Here is a 17019-nt window from a genome sequence, read left to right as displayed (position 1 = left end):
GCTCCTACCCCTGCCGGCGCTGGTCTCAGCCCCTTGATGTGTGCAGACTCACTTAGCACCCCCAGCACCCCCAAGGAGGTGGGGACTATTGTGACCTCCAGTTTAGAACCGAGGAGACAGAAGGGTAAGCATCTTTCCCAAGTGCTCCAGGCCAATAAGTCAAGGAGCTAAGATTCAAGCCCGGCTGTCTGACCCCAGAGCCTTCAACTTTCGCTACCCCGACGACACCAGGCCATCAGGGTTCATCACAAACCCAGGACACTAAGAAGTAGACTAGCAAGAGCCAAATAATACTTAGATCTCTGCCCATCCTCAGCTTTCGCCCGGCTTGCTCACACTGGGGATGAGCAGGGGCCACAGGGCCTCTGCCCCAGGACTTTTAGCCACTACCCCACTGACCGGAACTCATATCCCAGCCCCTGTGTACAGTCTTTCCCACAGAGGAATGACCAGCCTGTGATAAAATGTAGTTGATTCCCTCCCCAGGCCAATTCTGACCTTGCTCAAGAGCAGTGGCCTCTCTTCCCTTAAGGAAGGAAGCTGCACATGGAGGGACAGCAGGAGAGGCAGACTCCCCGGATGGGGCGGGGGTCCTCCTAATGGCATCTGCGGCAGAGAGCGGTGCGGGCTTCCTGGGGGATGAGAGCGGTGTTCTCCTTGAAGAGCCAACCCCAGGGAGCTGATGGGGTCCCTGACCTTGCTGACCCGAGGCTGTGGAGGGGACGCTGCGGTTTCCCCGCCCACAGCCTCACCTTCTGGGCAGGAGAGGAAGCAGCGGGCTGAACTCCTGGGACACCTGACCTGTGAGCTGGAGCGCCTTCGAAGGTCGCACGAGCGTGAACTAGAGGCCGTGAGGCAGACGCAGGATAGGCAGCTGGAGGACTTACGGCTGCGGCACCGGGAGCAGGTAGGGGCTCTGGGCTGCCACTGGGGACTGGGGAGGGTGAACCCACTCTGATACCTCTGTGCAGGAGGAGGAGTGCTGGAGGCAGGCATCTGTGGCAGCAGCGGATCTGAGCCTTGACAGCTTCTGGAGTGGGGGTCTCATGGCGATCCCCAAGCCAGGGCATGTTAGTGCCTTTGTCTTCCAGGCCAGGGCCCATCCCCAGGGTTAGAGGAGGTCAGCCCCCCTGGGGGCTTTGGGGTTGGCGCCTTTGCCTCTCCTTGCCCCCCATGGGAAGAAACAAGGTGTGGCGCTTTCCCGGGAGCCTGCAAGGGCAAATGGGAGGAGGCCCGAGCCCAGCTTGGAGGGCGTGCTATGGAATCTGGCTCTGGGACTCCCTCCTGCACCCCCAGCTAATGCCTTGCACTCTTTCTACACTTACATCTTTCACTCCGCCTATTTCTGTGCAGGAAAGGAAACTCCAACATTTAGAGGTGGAACTGGAAACCAGAACCAAAGATGTCAAGGCCCGATTGGCTCAGCTGGACATCCAGGTGAGAGAGCGGGAGTTGAGGACAGGATCTCCAGGTGCCCTTGACCGTGGAGTCATAGCTCCCATAGAAGAGCATGGGTCCTCCTGCCCCTTAGACCTGGGGCCTGGGGATGGCCAAGGGTCCCATGTCCTTCCCTCCCCCACAGGAGGAGACTGCCCGAGTGGAGAGGCAGCAGCTCCTTGAAGTGCAGAGGCAGGTGGCGCTGGAGAGCGAGGTGTGTCCACCTGTCTTGTCCTCCCTCCTCTCTCCCCCATTTCTTCTCCCTTCCCTTCTCTCCCTCTTGCCCCACTTCCCACCTTGTGCTCACCTGATCTGTCCAGGTCATTAGGGTCCCCAACTATGTTGGCAGCATCCCGCAGATAGCCCGGCCGTGTGGGGTCCTGAGCCGACCCCAGGGGTGGGGCTGTGGAGGGCGGACGGAGCCTGCACGGCTCCTGACAGTGGGCACAGCGACCACCCTCTCCCCACCGCGCTCCTCGGGTTTCCCTGTCCTCTTGCTCCCTGCCTTTGCCCCACGTGGCTCTAGGTGCTTCTAGCTTTTCTTCTGCCCCCAGGAAGCCACAGCCAACCATCATCACCTGGAGGAGGCAAAGAAGGAGCACACCCATCTGTTGGAGACAAACCAACAGCTCCGAAGAATTCTCGATGAGCTTCAGGCCCACAAGTTGGAGCTAGAGTCCCAGGTGGATGTGCTGCAGACCCAGAGGCGGAGGCTGCAGAAACAAGTCAGGTGGGGTGGGCACCCTGCACTTGGCCACTCCTGCTGCCTCTTGCCTGCCCTCTGATGCTCCTGGGCCCTGTCTGCTCAGTTGAGCGGCAGGGGTGGAGCCTGGCAGAGGGGCTTTTGCTGCATTTTGTAGGGAGTGGGGGCTCAGAGGCTGTGAACAGCTGTTGTGGGGGGGGGGGGGTGGCGGTCCCTGGTTCTACTGGTCATGGCCCAGCCGTGCCTCAGGGGCTTTGATGGAAGTGAAGGGATGGAGACGGTCCTGCTGTCTCCCTGAGAGGGGGGCTTGACACCCACACTGGCAGTCCTGACAGTGTGCCACCTATCCTGTTCCATCATGGGAGCCTGCCTCTCCCCCACCCCCAATCCCCTTTCCCATCACAGCGACCTGGAGGCTGAAACTCAGAGGAAGCAGGAGGTGTTGAATGAGCTGGCAGCTAAGGAGAGCAATGCCTCCTCACGTGTTGAGCCAGATCTCCACATTGAGGACCTGAGGAAATCCCTTGGGACAGTGAGTTCTCTGTGCCTTGCAAGGGACAGGGTGGCCGGGCTGGGGCTCCAGGAGGGGGTCTGGCTCCGCTCTATATGCAACCTCGGTCTCCGGGCCTTATTGTTCCTAGTCCCCCATCCCCGTCGGTCCGATGGTAACTGTAAGCGGGCAGCGCGCAGCAGCTGGCGGAGCCATTTCTGTGTTCGGGCCCTTGGGAGGGGCTCGGGGGTCCCTTGAGCTGGCAGTGTGTCTAATATTCAGTGGGTCTTTTCTACTGTGTGTCCTTAGAACCAGACCAAAGAGGTATCCTCTTCTCTCCCCCAGAGCAAGGAGGAGACCGACTTATCCTTGGACAGGTGAGTCCTGATAGCCTTAGTTTGGGTCCAGCATTTGCTGAAGGGGTGCCTTCACAGATCTGGGGCTAACTGAAATGAGGTGGCTGTGGTCACCGGTGGGGCTTGGGTCCAGGGACCAAGGGAATCCCTTTGGCCAGCCCAGAAGGTGCCCTTGGGACCATCGATACCGCCTGCTGGCATCTGCTGCTTTCTGGTTGAGGGTCAGGCTGATGGGAGTGTCTGGCCATCTGTCTGGAGGCCCCCGGCCCCCTCCCTTTCAGAGACAGGGCAGGACGACTCTGCAGCATGCTGCACACTGTAGGTATCTAATGGCGGTATCCACTCACTGCCCAGCCCGGCGTAGTCTGTGCTCCCCTCGAGCCTCTGCTGGGGAAGTGGTCTAGTGACCCACAGCAGGGGGTTCTCGGAGCGTTCGCTTCCCTCTCCAACCCCTCTGCCCTGGCCTCCCACAGCGTCCGACACTACCTCTCTGCCGAGGGGCTAGCCCTCCGCAGTGCCAAGGAGTTCCTGGTGCGGCAGACGCGCTCCATGCGGAGGCGGCAGACGGCTCTGAAAGCCGCCCAGCAGCACTGGCGCCAGGAGCTGGCCGGCGCTCAGGAAGCCGCCCAAGATCCACCGGGCACCAAGGCCCTGGAAGACGTGCGCAAGGACTTGGAGGAGGTCAGGAGCTTCGAGGGGACCCTGCCAGTCCTTGGGGGGGGGCGGGGGAGGGGCTGGTGGGGGTGCTAGGGGACGCGGGGCAACATCCACCTTTGGTGATTCTGGGGACTCCACGACAGTGGCCACGCAGGCCCTGGGGTCACCGGATGAGTCTTCTAGGGAGATGGGGCAGGTGATGCAGGTTGTCTGCATGACGATGAAAGCACCTTACGTTTGCATGTCGATATGCACGTGCAGAATGCTTTCTCCAGTGGCCGTTTGCTCTTCATGTGACCGTAGATGATGTGCAAAGTAGTGGTTACTCTCATTTTCTAGATGAGAAGTACAAGTCAGGTTTTTAAAACTTCACAGCCAGTGCTTTGCTTGTCTATTCCATCACATTAAAGACTCGGTTCCTAAGTGAATCTTTGGAGCACCCTGGGCAGAAGACTGAATTGCTTCTCTGACGCCCTACTTTCCAATGAGAAGAGAGAAACTTCATTGTTACTCTGTGTTAGGATCACAGATCTCTGGGCCATCAAGAGGGGTCTTGGCAGAAGCTCCCTTAGCGTCGTGTGGGTGCTCAGAGCTGGCGAGGGGCAGGCTTCCCGGGGCGCCTGCGTGCAGCCCCCGGCCCTGTCCTTGCTCTGCTCGGTGCTGATAGGGGAGTTGGAGCATGGCAGGGACCCCTTGAGAGTGTATCAGGTGCGGGCACAGCGCTAAGCACGTAACACGCACTGTCTCGTTTCATTCTCACGACCTTATGAAAACTAGTATTTCTCAGGTGAATTTGTAGGTGGGCCTCCCGCATCCGCGCGTAGCCCCATTTGCGTCCTCCCCCTTCTCTCTGGCTGCAGGAGACCCGGCACCTGGATGAGATGAAGTCGGCCATGCGGAAGGGCCACGACCTGCTGAAGAAGAAGGAGGAGAAGCTGAATCAGCTGGAGTCCTCTCTTCTGGAAGAGGTGCGGCCCCGTGGCCACAGCCGCCTCCTGCCGTTCCTGGGATGTGGTTGGGTTCTTTGGTCTCTTGCTGCGGGGGTGCTGGGCCTTTGGGGCTCCCGAGCTGGTGAAAAGGGCAGCGGCTTCGACTTTGCATTTGTTGAACAGATCTGTGCGGGGGGGGGGGGTCCCGAGCAGACCCAGAGCCTCTTGCTGCAGGTTCTTGAGAGAGGGACTGGCCCCTCCCCTGCCCTCCCCCTGCCATGGTTCCTGAGGAAAAGTGTGCCCCTCATGTTAGGAACGGATGTACTTAGTGGCCTGGTCGACTTTCCCCCCGGATGCCAGAGGTGTGGGTGAGGCAGGAGGGAAGCCTGGGTGAACAGACCCTGTAGGGGGAGTTTGCCAGGGAGAAGGGGCTGTGGTCCCAGCTGCCTGCGTTTCAGGCCGTTGTGACCTTTTAGCCTCCACCTCCCTCCCCCTGTGATGCAAGACAGCCTGTGCCGTGTGCTTCTCCCAGAACCTGGGGTCCCAGAGAGCCCCCAAACCTCAACACGTCGCAAGAGCGGTGGGCAGAACGCACAGGGCAGGGGTCAGCACTAACTATTGCTTGTATCTCTCAGGCCCCAGATGAGGATGTTCTGCGAGGCGCCCCCCCCAAGAAGGTGGTGACTTTTGACCTCAGCGACACTGAAGACATGAGCAGCGCAAGTTCTGAATCCTGCCCCCTGCCTCACCGTGAGTGGTGGCATCAGCCCAGAGGGGGACCACAGTATCCATGGGGAGGGGCTTGGGGGCCTGAGGGGCAGCCCCCCTCCTTCAGCTCGGTGTGCGCAGGCCTCTGGAAGCCAGGGTCTGGGGCAGGTTCTCAGGGTTGGTCAGAAGGAGGGACCCCGTCGGGGTTTGCCAGCACCCAGGGCAGAAAGAATCAGGGGCCCCCTGACTGTGCAGAGACCTTCCAGCGCCACCTTCTGGGAGGGGTTCTCTCTGCTGCTCTGGTCTGCAAAGGGGCAGAGGGCCATCTCCTGTTCCTTCCTTGCCCACACCCTGGAAGGCTTTTTCCCCTGGCCAGCTTCTGCTCCTCACCTTCTGGACCACGGAAGCCCTGCCGTCCCCCTTGTTCCCCATGAGCCGAGGGGCTGTGGTCTGGCGTACGGGGTGAGGAGGGGCTGTTCTGGGCCCTGAGGTCGAGTCCCTGCCTTTCAGTCAACCTGACCACAAGTGCCACCTTCCCCAACAAGATCTACTACTTGAGCAGCTCGCTGCAGCGCATCAGCAGCCAGCTGAATGGTGTCCTCAGCATGCTGGGCAGCCTCAACCTGCAGCCGCCACTGCCTCTCTTCACTTCCACGCCAGCGCACGTCCCGCCCCGGGCCGCTAGGAGCACCTCCATTCCTGCCTGCCCCTCCCGGCTCTCACCCTCGCCGCTGGCTACACCCTCATCCACCCAGTGGGCCTGGGACCCGGGGCTGGGCCCCAGGCTCTCCTCCTCCGCGGCTCAAACAGTGGATGACTTCCTGGTGGAGAAGTGGCGCAAATATTTTCCAGGTAAGCCTCCCTCCCTCCTCTGCCTGCCCCTTGCCACCCCCAGCTTTGGCATGGTCTGTTGATTACGGCCGTGGGTCACCTTGCGGCCACAGGCTCTGTGGGTCATGATGAATTACTGGAGCCTTTAAAAAAATTTTTTTTAATGTTTATTTTTGAGAGACACAGAGGTGAGTGGGTGGGGGAGGGGCAGAGAGAAAGAGGAAGACACAGAATCCGAAGCAGGCTCCAGTCTTTGAGCTGTCAGCACAGAGCCTGATGCAAGGCTTGAGCTCATGACCAGAGCTGAAGTCAGACGCTTAACTGACTGAGCCACCCAGGCGCCTCTGATTGGATCCTTTCTGATGGGATCCAGAGCTCAGCAGAACCTCAGAGCTCCTCCTCCTCATCACTATAATAGATGCCATCTTGTACACTGTATGATGGGCCGGCGGGAGTCTAATAACTCTCTGAGGTAGTATTAATTTATCCCCACTTTCCAGATGAGAAAACTAACTCAGGTTAAGGGAGATGCTTCAGGGTACCCGGGGAGTAAGTAACACACTGGGTCTTGACCCCATGTTTCTCTGACTTCAAGATTCTGCTCCTTACCGCTTGGCCATCCAGCTTCCCAGTGCTTCTGGGCTGGGGGGGTGGGCAGTGCTCACCTGGTCTCTCAGTCCTGCTGAAGAATGTGAAAAGCAGATTAAGTTTTAGAAATAATAGGACAGTTTCTATCATCTGTCTCTCCCCTGCAACCACTGAAACTGGCCCTGTTTTTGTGTGTTTGTGCGAGGCAGGAGGTGCCAACGAGCCGGGAGGCAGCCTGCTGGGGCTGCTTTCCAGTGCCCGTTTCTGAACGATTTGCCCCCACTTTTCCAGCTGGAGTACCGTTCCTCAGCACCGGCCCTGCCCCCCTGGAGAACAGGCTGGGTTATGTGTCGGCCAGGTAAGCGTCCCTCGGGGTTCAGGGTGAACCACACAGCCCTGCTGCTTTGCTGTGCCTCCTGCCAGGGGAGAACTCTGGTCATGGAGAGCGAGCTTGGACGGGCCTCCAAGTCACGCAGTTGCCCGCGTCTGAGGTGCCTCTCCACGCTGAGAGAAAAGGCCAAAACACTGGGGTCCCATGGCAGCTGTCCTCACCTGGCTTGGCTCTGTGAAGAAGCTGCCTGGTAGCATCTCTGCAGGGAGAAATCAGCCCCTGTTGGGACCCTGTTCCTTCCCCAGGCCCCTCCTGCCCTTGAGTGTGGCTTTTGTCTTTGCCATCAAGCTCGTTGTCTGCTTCATGGGCTCCTTTCTTCCCTCAGCCCTGCTGAGCAACATCTGGCACGAGAGGGGCACCCAGTGGGAAGGACAGATGGGCAATTATTTAAACCTGTTGTTAACTTCCCATTCATCTTCTGCCTTGCCAAGTTGTCCTCTGCGTCCCCACCCCACAGGCCCCCAAACCCTAAGCACTGTCATTTACCCTTTGGCCTGCTTGGGAGCTGAGGCTGGGTGGGTATTTGAGTCAAGAGAGGGGAGAGCTTTGGCTGCTGAGCGTGACCGGGACCAGGCTGACGTCAGGAGTGTTCACCAGAGGAGGGGCTCACCACTGCCTCTCTGGGGACCTGATGCTCGCCCTCCCCAAGGGGCATTCTCCCCAGCAGAGGAAGCTTTGAGCTGCTAAAGCAGGCAGAGGCTGTCGTGTAGAGGGGAGGAGGGAGAAGTGCTGGCCTGTGGGCTGTTCCACACAGCCCCTTCCTCCCCTCCCCACGCCGTGCTCCTCCTTCCCAGCCAGCAGCTGCGGCTCCTGCAGCGGGCCCATCCCCAGGTCTCTGAGGTGGGCAGCACCGACGTCCAGGGCCTGATCGAGGCTAACCGAAAGTGGCTACAGCGTTACAAGAATGACCCCAAGTCGTATCCTTTGGTCCCTGAGCCTTGCTCCGTTCCTGCTGTAGCTGCTAGGATGGCTGAGCTGGGCCCCGGGGGTCCAAGGACGGCCCCGTTTGGCGTCTGGTCCTTCACTGGACGCACTAAACTGACCGCGGAGTTTTCCTTCACCTCGCCGCCAGACGTCTCTTCTCTTCAGGGCCCAGGCTGGCAGCCTCTTCTGACTTCCTGCAGCTGGGCCTGGATGAGAACAATAGGCTGAAGGTGTATCACTACTGAGGCCCTGAGCCTCTCCTGCACCCAGACCAAGTGCCTGAGGAGCTGCCTGTGCTTTCTTCCTTCTGAGAAAGCATTGTCCTCCCCCGTTTGCCAACTTCCCCACTCAGAGGAGCCACGGGGGCCGGGGCTGGATGGAAACGATGGTAGGGCCCGAAACCGTGAGCTGCCCCCAGAGACCATGTCTCTCAGGCTGCAAAGTGTGGACTTCTGTGAGCTCCTGTGTGGACGAGGAACACTGGTGGGGGGTCATCGGCCCCAAGGGCCCCTCCAGGGGAGGAGGAGGGATTAAAGGAGTTGCCTTCCAAGGCCAAGGGCCTCCCTTGGGAGCGGAGTTGATCCCTTGGACCCGCAGGGCACTCAGTGCTGGGACTCCCGTGGTTCTGTGTGTGTGGTCCTTAATTTACCAGAACAAAGCTTCCCCACCCCCCGCATGTCTGTACCTTCAGACCAGGCTCTAATACCTCAGCATCATAGAGATCAGACCTCTCTCTTTTTTTTTTACATGTCTCCTTTCTTGAGCACTTGGTCTCTCCTTTTGACTATCTCAGGATCGGGCCCAGAGCCCTGCCAGAGGTTGCTGGAAGCTGTCCCTCCTCCACCCCCAGCCCCTGGAAGCTCTGCTGCTCATCCTCTCTCTCCTGGGACTCGACTGTCCTCAGGAGTGCTCCCTTCCCTCAGGCTCCTACCCAGAGCCCTCCCTGCTAGAGTCTCAGGGTCGCAAGCACACAACTTTCAAGAAGCCACCAAGCCATACGAAAAGTCTGGGATGGCTTCTGGTCCTCATCTTGGTTTTCTCTTCTTGTTTCTACCCCCACCACCCTTCCTCGGAGCTGGGAGGCTGCACCTGGCATTGGCAGTGAGGATTCTGAGCTCCCTGCAGACCCTGCTTCCCAACAGAGGGGATGTACTCTGACATCTGTCCCACTGTTAAATAAAATGCCCCCCCCCCCCCCGTTTGTCTCGAAAGCTATGGGGTAGCCCTTGCCTCTCTCCTACATAGACACCAAATTTCTGCCAGCCCTCCGTGCATTTGTCAGGGACTAAGAAACTGTTTACTCCTCCCACGTGCTTTGTAGGCATCAGTCTGCCATGGGGGGAAAAAGTCTGTTTTGTTGTTTAGCTCATTCTGTGTGCTTCGGGGCTAGCTCACGTGTTATAACCAACTCTGGTGACAAGCCTGTATTTTCTACATCAATTAAATCTCTGCAGGCCCATTTGCTACAAGGCAGTTGTGTGAATGTCTCCTCTTTGAAGGCCTTTGCCTCCTTGCTCTTAAAGAATGAAGGAAGGAAAAATTAACATTCACAGACCACTTCCGAGGTGTCTAATCTAATCATGGCAAACCTGTAATGTAGGTGTAATGGTTGAACCGAAGGCTCAGAGACCTGGAGGAGCCCAAGGTCCTCCATGAAATGGCGGAGAGCCCTCACGCCCCGAGCTCCCAGTCCTGCTGCATTGGGAAGCCTCAGGAAGTGCTGATGTTCTCCATCTCTCCCTTCCCCCTCTCCCTACTCTGCCCCCTCCCAGCTGGAGACTCATCGTGCCATTTCCCAGAGGCCACTTGGCATTGTTTTCTCCATGCAGACAAATGAAAACTAAGCCCCCTGAAGTCCTAAGCTGGCAAAGTCGGGTGGGTTTTGTTTTCTGCTCCAGTGGTGTCAGCAGCCTACATAGTTTCGGGGGTGTAGCAACAAAATTGCTAGGAGAACCAATTGAGTAGTCTGTGTTTCATGGATTTGCATAAGAAAACCAACCGAAAGACAAAACAGCCTCCTCTGTGTCCCAGTGTTCTTGCTGCTCTGATGAAGGGACCGAGAAAAGACGGTAACATTTGTTAAATGCCTTCTATGTGCAGGTGCTTTTCAAATATTATCTCATTCAACCCTCTTAACCCATGAAGTTGATATTATTTTATAGATGAGGAACTTTGGGCTCAGAGTTTAAATGACTACCGCTCAAGGTCAGGGTTTGAACCTAGATAGACACGTCTCTAAAAGCTGAGGTGTGTTCAGTCTGCTCCCTTAAATCAGCACCTTCTGTCCTCCTGACTCACACAACAGTCCTGGTCCGCTTGGTCTGAAGACCTGAGTCCCAGGGAGGGAGTGGCGTCTAGCTGGGTGGGGCAAATGCCCCCGGGCCAAGGATTACAAAAGGACTTTTTGAGAAGACTCCAAAACTGTCCCATCTCTCCCCTTAGAGAATCTAGCTGAAGAGTCTCAAACGATAGACCTTTATAACTAAATGGAACCTTGTAGATGACTATGTGTGAGTTACCCAAAGTTACAGTCAGTGTGTGGGAGAGGCGGGACCAGAACCTGAGTCCTGACTCCCAGCCTGGGGCTTCAGGAAAGAGTGTTTTTAAAGGGATCTGTATTTTGAATAGGCTCTAAGTTCACGTGGCTCAGTATTCAAAAGAGGTGAATGTCAGTCCACCCTTGGGCCAGTCTTGTCCTTGAAAGTTTCTTCTGGACATTGTATGCAAATACAAGAAAAGAAGGGACAGTGTTTTGGTTTTCTTCCTTTAACTGGTGGGGTAAAGGTCATTCCTAACCTGGGATCAGACACTCTCCTAAAGCTCTTTTGTGAGATGTTCACTGACTATTTTCTTAAGGGAGCAGCGTTGGGAATGGTAGCCCTCCTGCTGTGAGGAGACTTCACACAGAATGGCAGCCCCTGGAGTGGAGAAAGAACCCTGGCCTCAGGACCCCTGGGTTCACCCTGGGCTCTGACACCTGCAAGCCATGTGACCTGAAAAAGTCCTTTCGAGGCCTGTGTCTCCCCTGGTTAAAAGCTCAAAGCCTAAACCCACATTTTAGGGAAGAAGCAGGGTGACCTCCTCGGGTGGGGGAGCTGCTCTCATCCAGAGGGAGGCTGGAAAGCCCCCAGTGGCCCAAGGTAGGCTCTGGTGGGGAAGGGGACTGATGTGGGTTTCCAGTCCCACCACCAGCTTTTTTTGGCGGGGAGGTCCTGGGGAAGTGGTGATTAACAAATGGAGTCCTGCTATCACCAGCGTCCAAAGAATCGGAAAGTCCCTTTGTTCCTCCTTTCCCCTTGCATCTCCTACCTCCTCCACTGAATTTGCCATCTCTAGCAGAAATGTTACACAGAGGGCCCAACAAAGGGCAGTAGAACACTGTTTGCCGTAATGGAGGAGAGGGATGCCTGCTCTTGGGAGGTAGGAAGCAGAGGGACAGTGTGAGGAGTTCCACTGTCACGATCAAAAGCAGATGGGACGTGAGTCAGTTAAGGGTTCCCTTGTTGTCCTCTCTGTGCCTCAATTGTCACGTCTGTAGAATGGGATGAATAGTAGTACCTATCCCATAAAGTGGTTGAGAGGATTAAGGACGTTAATCCCTAGAAAGTCCTCAAAACAGTGCTTATCGCATAGTAAGAGCAGTAACGTCACCCAGATGGTAACATAGGTCATTCCTGAATTCATTCCCCTTCAGAAGAACCACTAACAACTATTCATGAACGAGACACCACTGAGAGAATCTGAGAATACAGGGCCGAGGCTGAAGCGCCCCCTGCGGCACAGAGAATGAGGCAGATTGCATTGGAAGGGTGAGAGAAGCGGCTCTGTGCTGACTTGGCCTTGCCTTTCCCCGGGCCAGTAGAGCCCCACAGAGAGGTCCCTTAAGCCTGCGGTTTCCCCTGAGGGACAGGAGTTCAGAGTAGACATCCAGCGCCACCGCCAGCATCGTGGGTCGCTTTGTGGGAGCCCCTACCGTGGTTTCACCCCAAGGGGATTGCAAGGGAATCTGCAACGTAAGTGGGGAGGGACTTCCAACGACCAGCACTTGGATTTTGGCCAACCACGTTTGTGCTTGGAGGGCCCAAGTATTGTCTCAACCAGTGGCTCTACTCATCTGCAAAACCAAGGCAGTGGTACGTGCTGACCAGGACTGGGTAGGGTGCAGGCCTACCTGATCCGGGTCCTCAAATGAGTTTGTAGGCTCTGCAGCCTGCTCTGTCTGCACCCAGGCAGAAGAGCTGGGTTGTAGCCCCACCAACTGTGGAGTGTGGCTCCGCCAGTCCTTCCTGACCAGAAAGCCAGTTTGGGAGAATTTGAGAGTTGCTGGAAGGGGGCCCTTCAAGTCCCACTGAGGCTGGATATCCCAATCATGGCCCCACTTGTTACGGAGCATGGTCCTTGGCCCCATCTGATGGGAAGGGCTGGTGAGAATACCTAGAATCTGCTGTCTAACCCAGCATCACTTGAGCCAAGAGGCAACCGTAGAACTGACCACCCCTAGAGTAAAGCCAGGGGCCCTGTTTGATGGGGGAAGTTGGGGCATGGGTCAGCTTGACTCAAGACCACCAAGAGCCTTCATGGCCCTGGAGCTGCTTCTCCCACTGCACCTCACCAGAGAAACTAATTCATAGTCCCACGTATAGCTGAATACAGCCATCAGCCCACCTGACCAAGGAACCTTACCAAAACACAGAGGAAGCTGCATAGTCCACCCACTATTTACAGTGGCACTTGAACAGAAAGCAGAGCCTATGGCTTTCCCTATCTGCAGAGCAAAATTGGTGGCTTCATCTGATCAGAATATTCAGGGCACACTCTCACCTGATTTGAGTCCCCAAACTGTGAGCCATGCAGACCCTGGGTTCTGTCTTGCTGCCCAGCCAGGGCAGGAAAACTAATTCATAGTCTCCCCTACTGCTAAGTATAGTACCCAGTTCTAGTAAGCCTGATTAGAGAATTCAGGCAACCATGGAGCTCATCCTACAGCCTCACTTAGGGGAACAGACCGGCAGTCCTATCTAGCTGTTTCAGCCAGTGGTGTATGTACCACCTTTGGCCTCAGAGTTTAAAGAGTTGCCTGGTCCAAAAACAGACCCTAACAGAAGACTTCACATGCCGAAGTCACTACCAGCAGATCTGTCCAGAAGCCCAAACTAAGCTGACTCGTGAAATACTGTCTCTGCCAAAGCAAACCTGCAAAGTCTGGAAGAGGAGACCACTGACTCAAATGCAGATACCAACATAAGGAATCAAGGATCATGAAAAATCAGACAAATGTGATACCACTGAAGGAAACTAATAAAGCTTAATAACTTACCCTACAGAAATAGAGATCTATGCACTGTCAAAGAATTCAGAAGAATCCTTTGAAGTAGTTTAATAGTCTGTAAGAATACCCAGACAACTAAATAAAACGAGGAAAACAATTCATGAACAAAATGAGAAGTTCAACAAAGAAACATAAACCATCAAACCCAAACAGAAATCCTAGAGCTGGAAAAATACAATCACCACACTGAAGAATTCAGTTAAAGCTTCAAAAGTGGATCCAGCCAGGCAGAAGAAAGAATCAGCGACCTGGAAGGTAGGACGTTTGAAATTATCCAGTCAGAGGAGCGAAAAGAAAACAATGAAAAAGAGTGAAGAAAACCTGTGGGGGTTATTAGGATATAATGAAAAGAAATAATATTCACATTATGGGAATTCCAGAAGAGAAAGGTCCAGAAACTGTATTTAAAGCAATAATGGCAGAAAAGTTCCTAAACCTGGGGAAAAAAATAGACCTCCAGATCCAAGAGGTCCAAAGGACCCCAAATAGGAACCCAAACAGGGCTACACCGAGACACATTATAAATTACTAAAAGTGAAACACAGAATTTTAAAAGCAGCAAGGTATATACAAGTGACCTTCCATAAGACTTTTGCAGATTTCTCAACAAAATTTTTAGGCCAGAAGAGAACTGGATGGTATATTCAAAACATTGAAAGGGAAAAATTGTGAACCCGAAATACTGTAACCAATAAAGCCGTTCTTCACAAATCAAGTAGGGATAAAGACTTTCCCTCATGAAAATTGAGATAATTCATCACCAATAGACTTGCCTAACAAGTGGAAATAAAAGGACACTAGTATCATAAAAACATAAGGCAGTGTAAAATTCAGTGATAGTGGTAAATATGTAGTCAAATTTAGATTCTGTAATATGGTAATGGTGGTGAATAATTAACTTTTAAACCCTAGTTGTGGGTGAACAACAGAGTTCTGGTCCAGGATGGCAATGTTGGAAGACCCTGAACCCACCTCCTCCAGGGACACAACAAATCTACACCTATTTATAGAGCAATTCCTTTTGAAGAAGAACCAAGGGCTGACTAAACAGCTTCTGCAAAACAAGAGAGAGACCATATAGGAATGGCAAGAGAGGAGACACAGTTACAAAGGGAGCCCCCAATCCCTATGCTGTGAACTGCAAAGGGGAGGGATAGGACTGAAGGACCTGGAGCAGATTCATCTGCCCTGAGGCACAGAAAAAAAAAAAAAAGCCACAGCTTAAAAGGGCAACCGGAATAAAGGAACCACCCCTACGACCCTGCCAAATGGCTGGGGAGCTATTGGATCTCTCCTTGGGTGGGGAGGGGCTTGTGATACCAGTGTATACATGCCCTCTCAATCTTGATATCATGGATGGGAGCAAGATCTGGGCACCCTAAATGGCCTACCGCTGCAGCAAGCACCAGGGCCCTGGCCCACACTTAGCCCCGGCCATCCTACCAAGGTGGCCCCAGTGTACCACACACCAGGACACCTCTGATCAGTGGTCACTACAGCTCTAGCCATTGCACCAAAGTTACATTGGCACAAAGCATCCAAGAACACTCCAGGCCTGTAGCATTTCAGCACCAGTTGCCCTGAGAGGTCACCCTCTGTGCTCATCACCTGGGACATCCTGCCACTTCAGCTTCAACTTCATCCCCTGTCCTCCCAGGGTCCCCTCTCTGCAGAGAGCTCCAGAACCTCCCTGACCTGTACCTACTTCAACTACAGTTGTCCTGTCAGGTCTCTTCTTGCCTATGCCCACTTCAGCTCTGGCCATCCCACCAGTGCAGTCCCAGCACAAGTGCCCCAGAATCCCCAGCCTATACTGGCCCCAGTGGCAGCCAGCCAGAGTCACCATGTACACAGTCTACACAGGAATGACCACACACAGGACCATTCTTTCAAGTTTAGAAGTGGCTGTTCTACCTAATTCAGAAAGAAAAACAGAAAAGCAAAACGAGACAGGAATATGCTCCACATGAAAGAATAAGACAAAACCTCAGAAACAACCCTAAATGAAACAGATCAGCAATGTGCCTCATAAGGAGTTTAAGGTCATGATCATAAAGATCATATCAGACTGGAGAGAAGGGTGGAATAACACAGAACCATAACAGCAAGATAGAAAATATATTAAAAAAAAAAAAAGAACCAATCAGAGTTGAAGAATACAATCACAGAAATGAAAAGTACACTAGAGGTAAATCAATGTTAGATTAGTGGAGGTACAAGAATGGATCAGTGATCTGGAAGGCAGGATAATGGAAAGCTCCCAAGTTGAACATCACAAAGAAAAAAAAGTTAAGGTAAGGTTAAGGGATGCCTTGGACAACATCAAGCAAACAAACATTTGCATTATCAGGGTCTCAGAAAAAGAAAGAGAAGGGCAGAACACTGATTTGAAGAAATAATAGCTGAAAACTTCCCTAGCCTGGGGAAGGAAACAGACATCCAAGTTCAGGAAGAACAGAGTTGCAGACAAGAGGAACCCAAGGAGATCCATACCATGACATATAATAATTAAGATTTCAAAGGTTAAAGATGAAGAATTTTAAAAGCAAGAGAGAAACAAAAAGTACATATAAGGGAAACCCCATAAGGCCATCAGCTGATTTTACAGCACAAACTTTGTAGGTCAGAAGGGAGTGGCATGGTATATTCAAAGTGCTGAAAGGAAAAGACCTACAACCAAGGATACTCTACTTAGCAAGGTTATTCAGAATTGCAGGAGAGACCTTTTTCCAGACAAAAGTTAAAGGAGTTCCTCATCACTAACCTGGCCTTACAAGAAATGTTAGAGGGATTTCTTTAACTGGAAAAGACAAGACCATAATTAGAAGAAAATTATGAATTAAAAGATATAAATATGACAATATATGTATAAAATGTAGAGGGATGATTAAAGTTTTTTTTATAATGTGTTCAAACTTAAATGACCATCAACTTAATACAGACTACTGTATACCTAGGATGTTATATATGCATGTCATAGTAACCACAAAATGAAAAACTGTAATAGTTACACAAAAAATAAACAGAAAGGATTCAAGCATAACACTAAAGAAAATCGTCAATTACAAGGGAAGAGAGCAAGAGAAGACACAGGAACAGAGAAAAACGACACAAGAAGCAATTAACAAGATGACAATAAGTAGATACATATCAATAATTACTTTTTATTTTTTAAAGACTTTTATTTTTGAGTAATTTCTACACCCAATGTGGCACTCAAACCCACAACCCCAAGATCAAGAGTTGCATGCTCCACTGACCAAGCCGCCAGGTGCCCCAATAATTAAATGTAAATGGTCTAAATGTTCCAATCAAAAGACATAGGGTGGCAGAATGGATTTAAAAAAATAAGCCCCCTATATATGCTGCCTACAACCATTTCAGACCCAAAGACACACAGACTGAGAGCAAAAGAATGGAAGAAGATATTCCATGCAAATGGAATTGAGGGAAAAAAAAAAAGCTGGGTAGCATTCTTATATCAGACAAAATAGTCTTTAAAACACAGACTGTAACAAGAGACATAGAAGGGCATGCATACAATTAGAGGGTCAATCGAACAAGATCCAAAAATTGTAAATATCTGCCCCAAATTGTAGTACCTAAAGCAAATATTCACAAAAAGGGAGAAATGGACACTAATACAATAATAGTAGGGAACTTTAACACACAACTT

General features: G+C 52.9%; 1 protein-coding gene across 3 annotated transcripts in view; it reads left to right on the top strand.

The window, feature by feature from the left end:
• Positions 1-9483, top strand: part of CEP164 (centrosomal protein 164) — a 61920-nt gene extending 52437 nt beyond the window's left edge. For 2 of the 3 annotated variants that reach the window (XM_049621001.1, XM_049621017.1), the window contains 13 exons: positions 764-907; positions 1354-1437; positions 1583-1651; positions 1992-2167; positions 2546-2672; positions 2940-3007; positions 3460-3667; positions 4504-4611; positions 5208-5322; positions 5791-6132; positions 6991-7057; positions 7885-8007; positions 8163-9483. In XM_049621001.1, coding sequence (XP_049476958.1) covers positions 764-907; positions 1354-1437; positions 1583-1651; positions 1992-2167; positions 2546-2672; positions 2940-3007; positions 3460-3667; positions 4504-4611; positions 5208-5322; positions 5791-6132; positions 6991-7057; positions 7885-8007; positions 8163-8259 — 1728 coding nt within the window. In that variant the 3' untranslated portion in view covers positions 8260-9483. The remainder of the gene's footprint in view (positions 1-763; positions 908-1353; positions 1438-1582; positions 1652-1991; positions 2168-2545; positions 2673-2939; positions 3008-3459; positions 3668-4503; positions 4612-5207; positions 5323-5790; positions 6133-6990; positions 7058-7884; positions 8008-8162) is intronic. The other variant, XM_049621010.1, reaches the window with a different exon arrangement.
• Positions 9484-17019: the final 7536 nt, after the last annotated feature.

This window comes from Panthera uncia, chromosome D1 (assembly GCF_023721935.1).
Source record: "Panthera uncia isolate 11264 chromosome D1, Puncia_PCG_1.0, whole genome shotgun sequence".
Lineage (NCBI taxonomy): Eukaryota > Metazoa > Chordata > Mammalia > Carnivora > Felidae > Panthera > Panthera uncia.
This window is presented reverse-complemented; position numbering and strand designations above follow the sequence as displayed.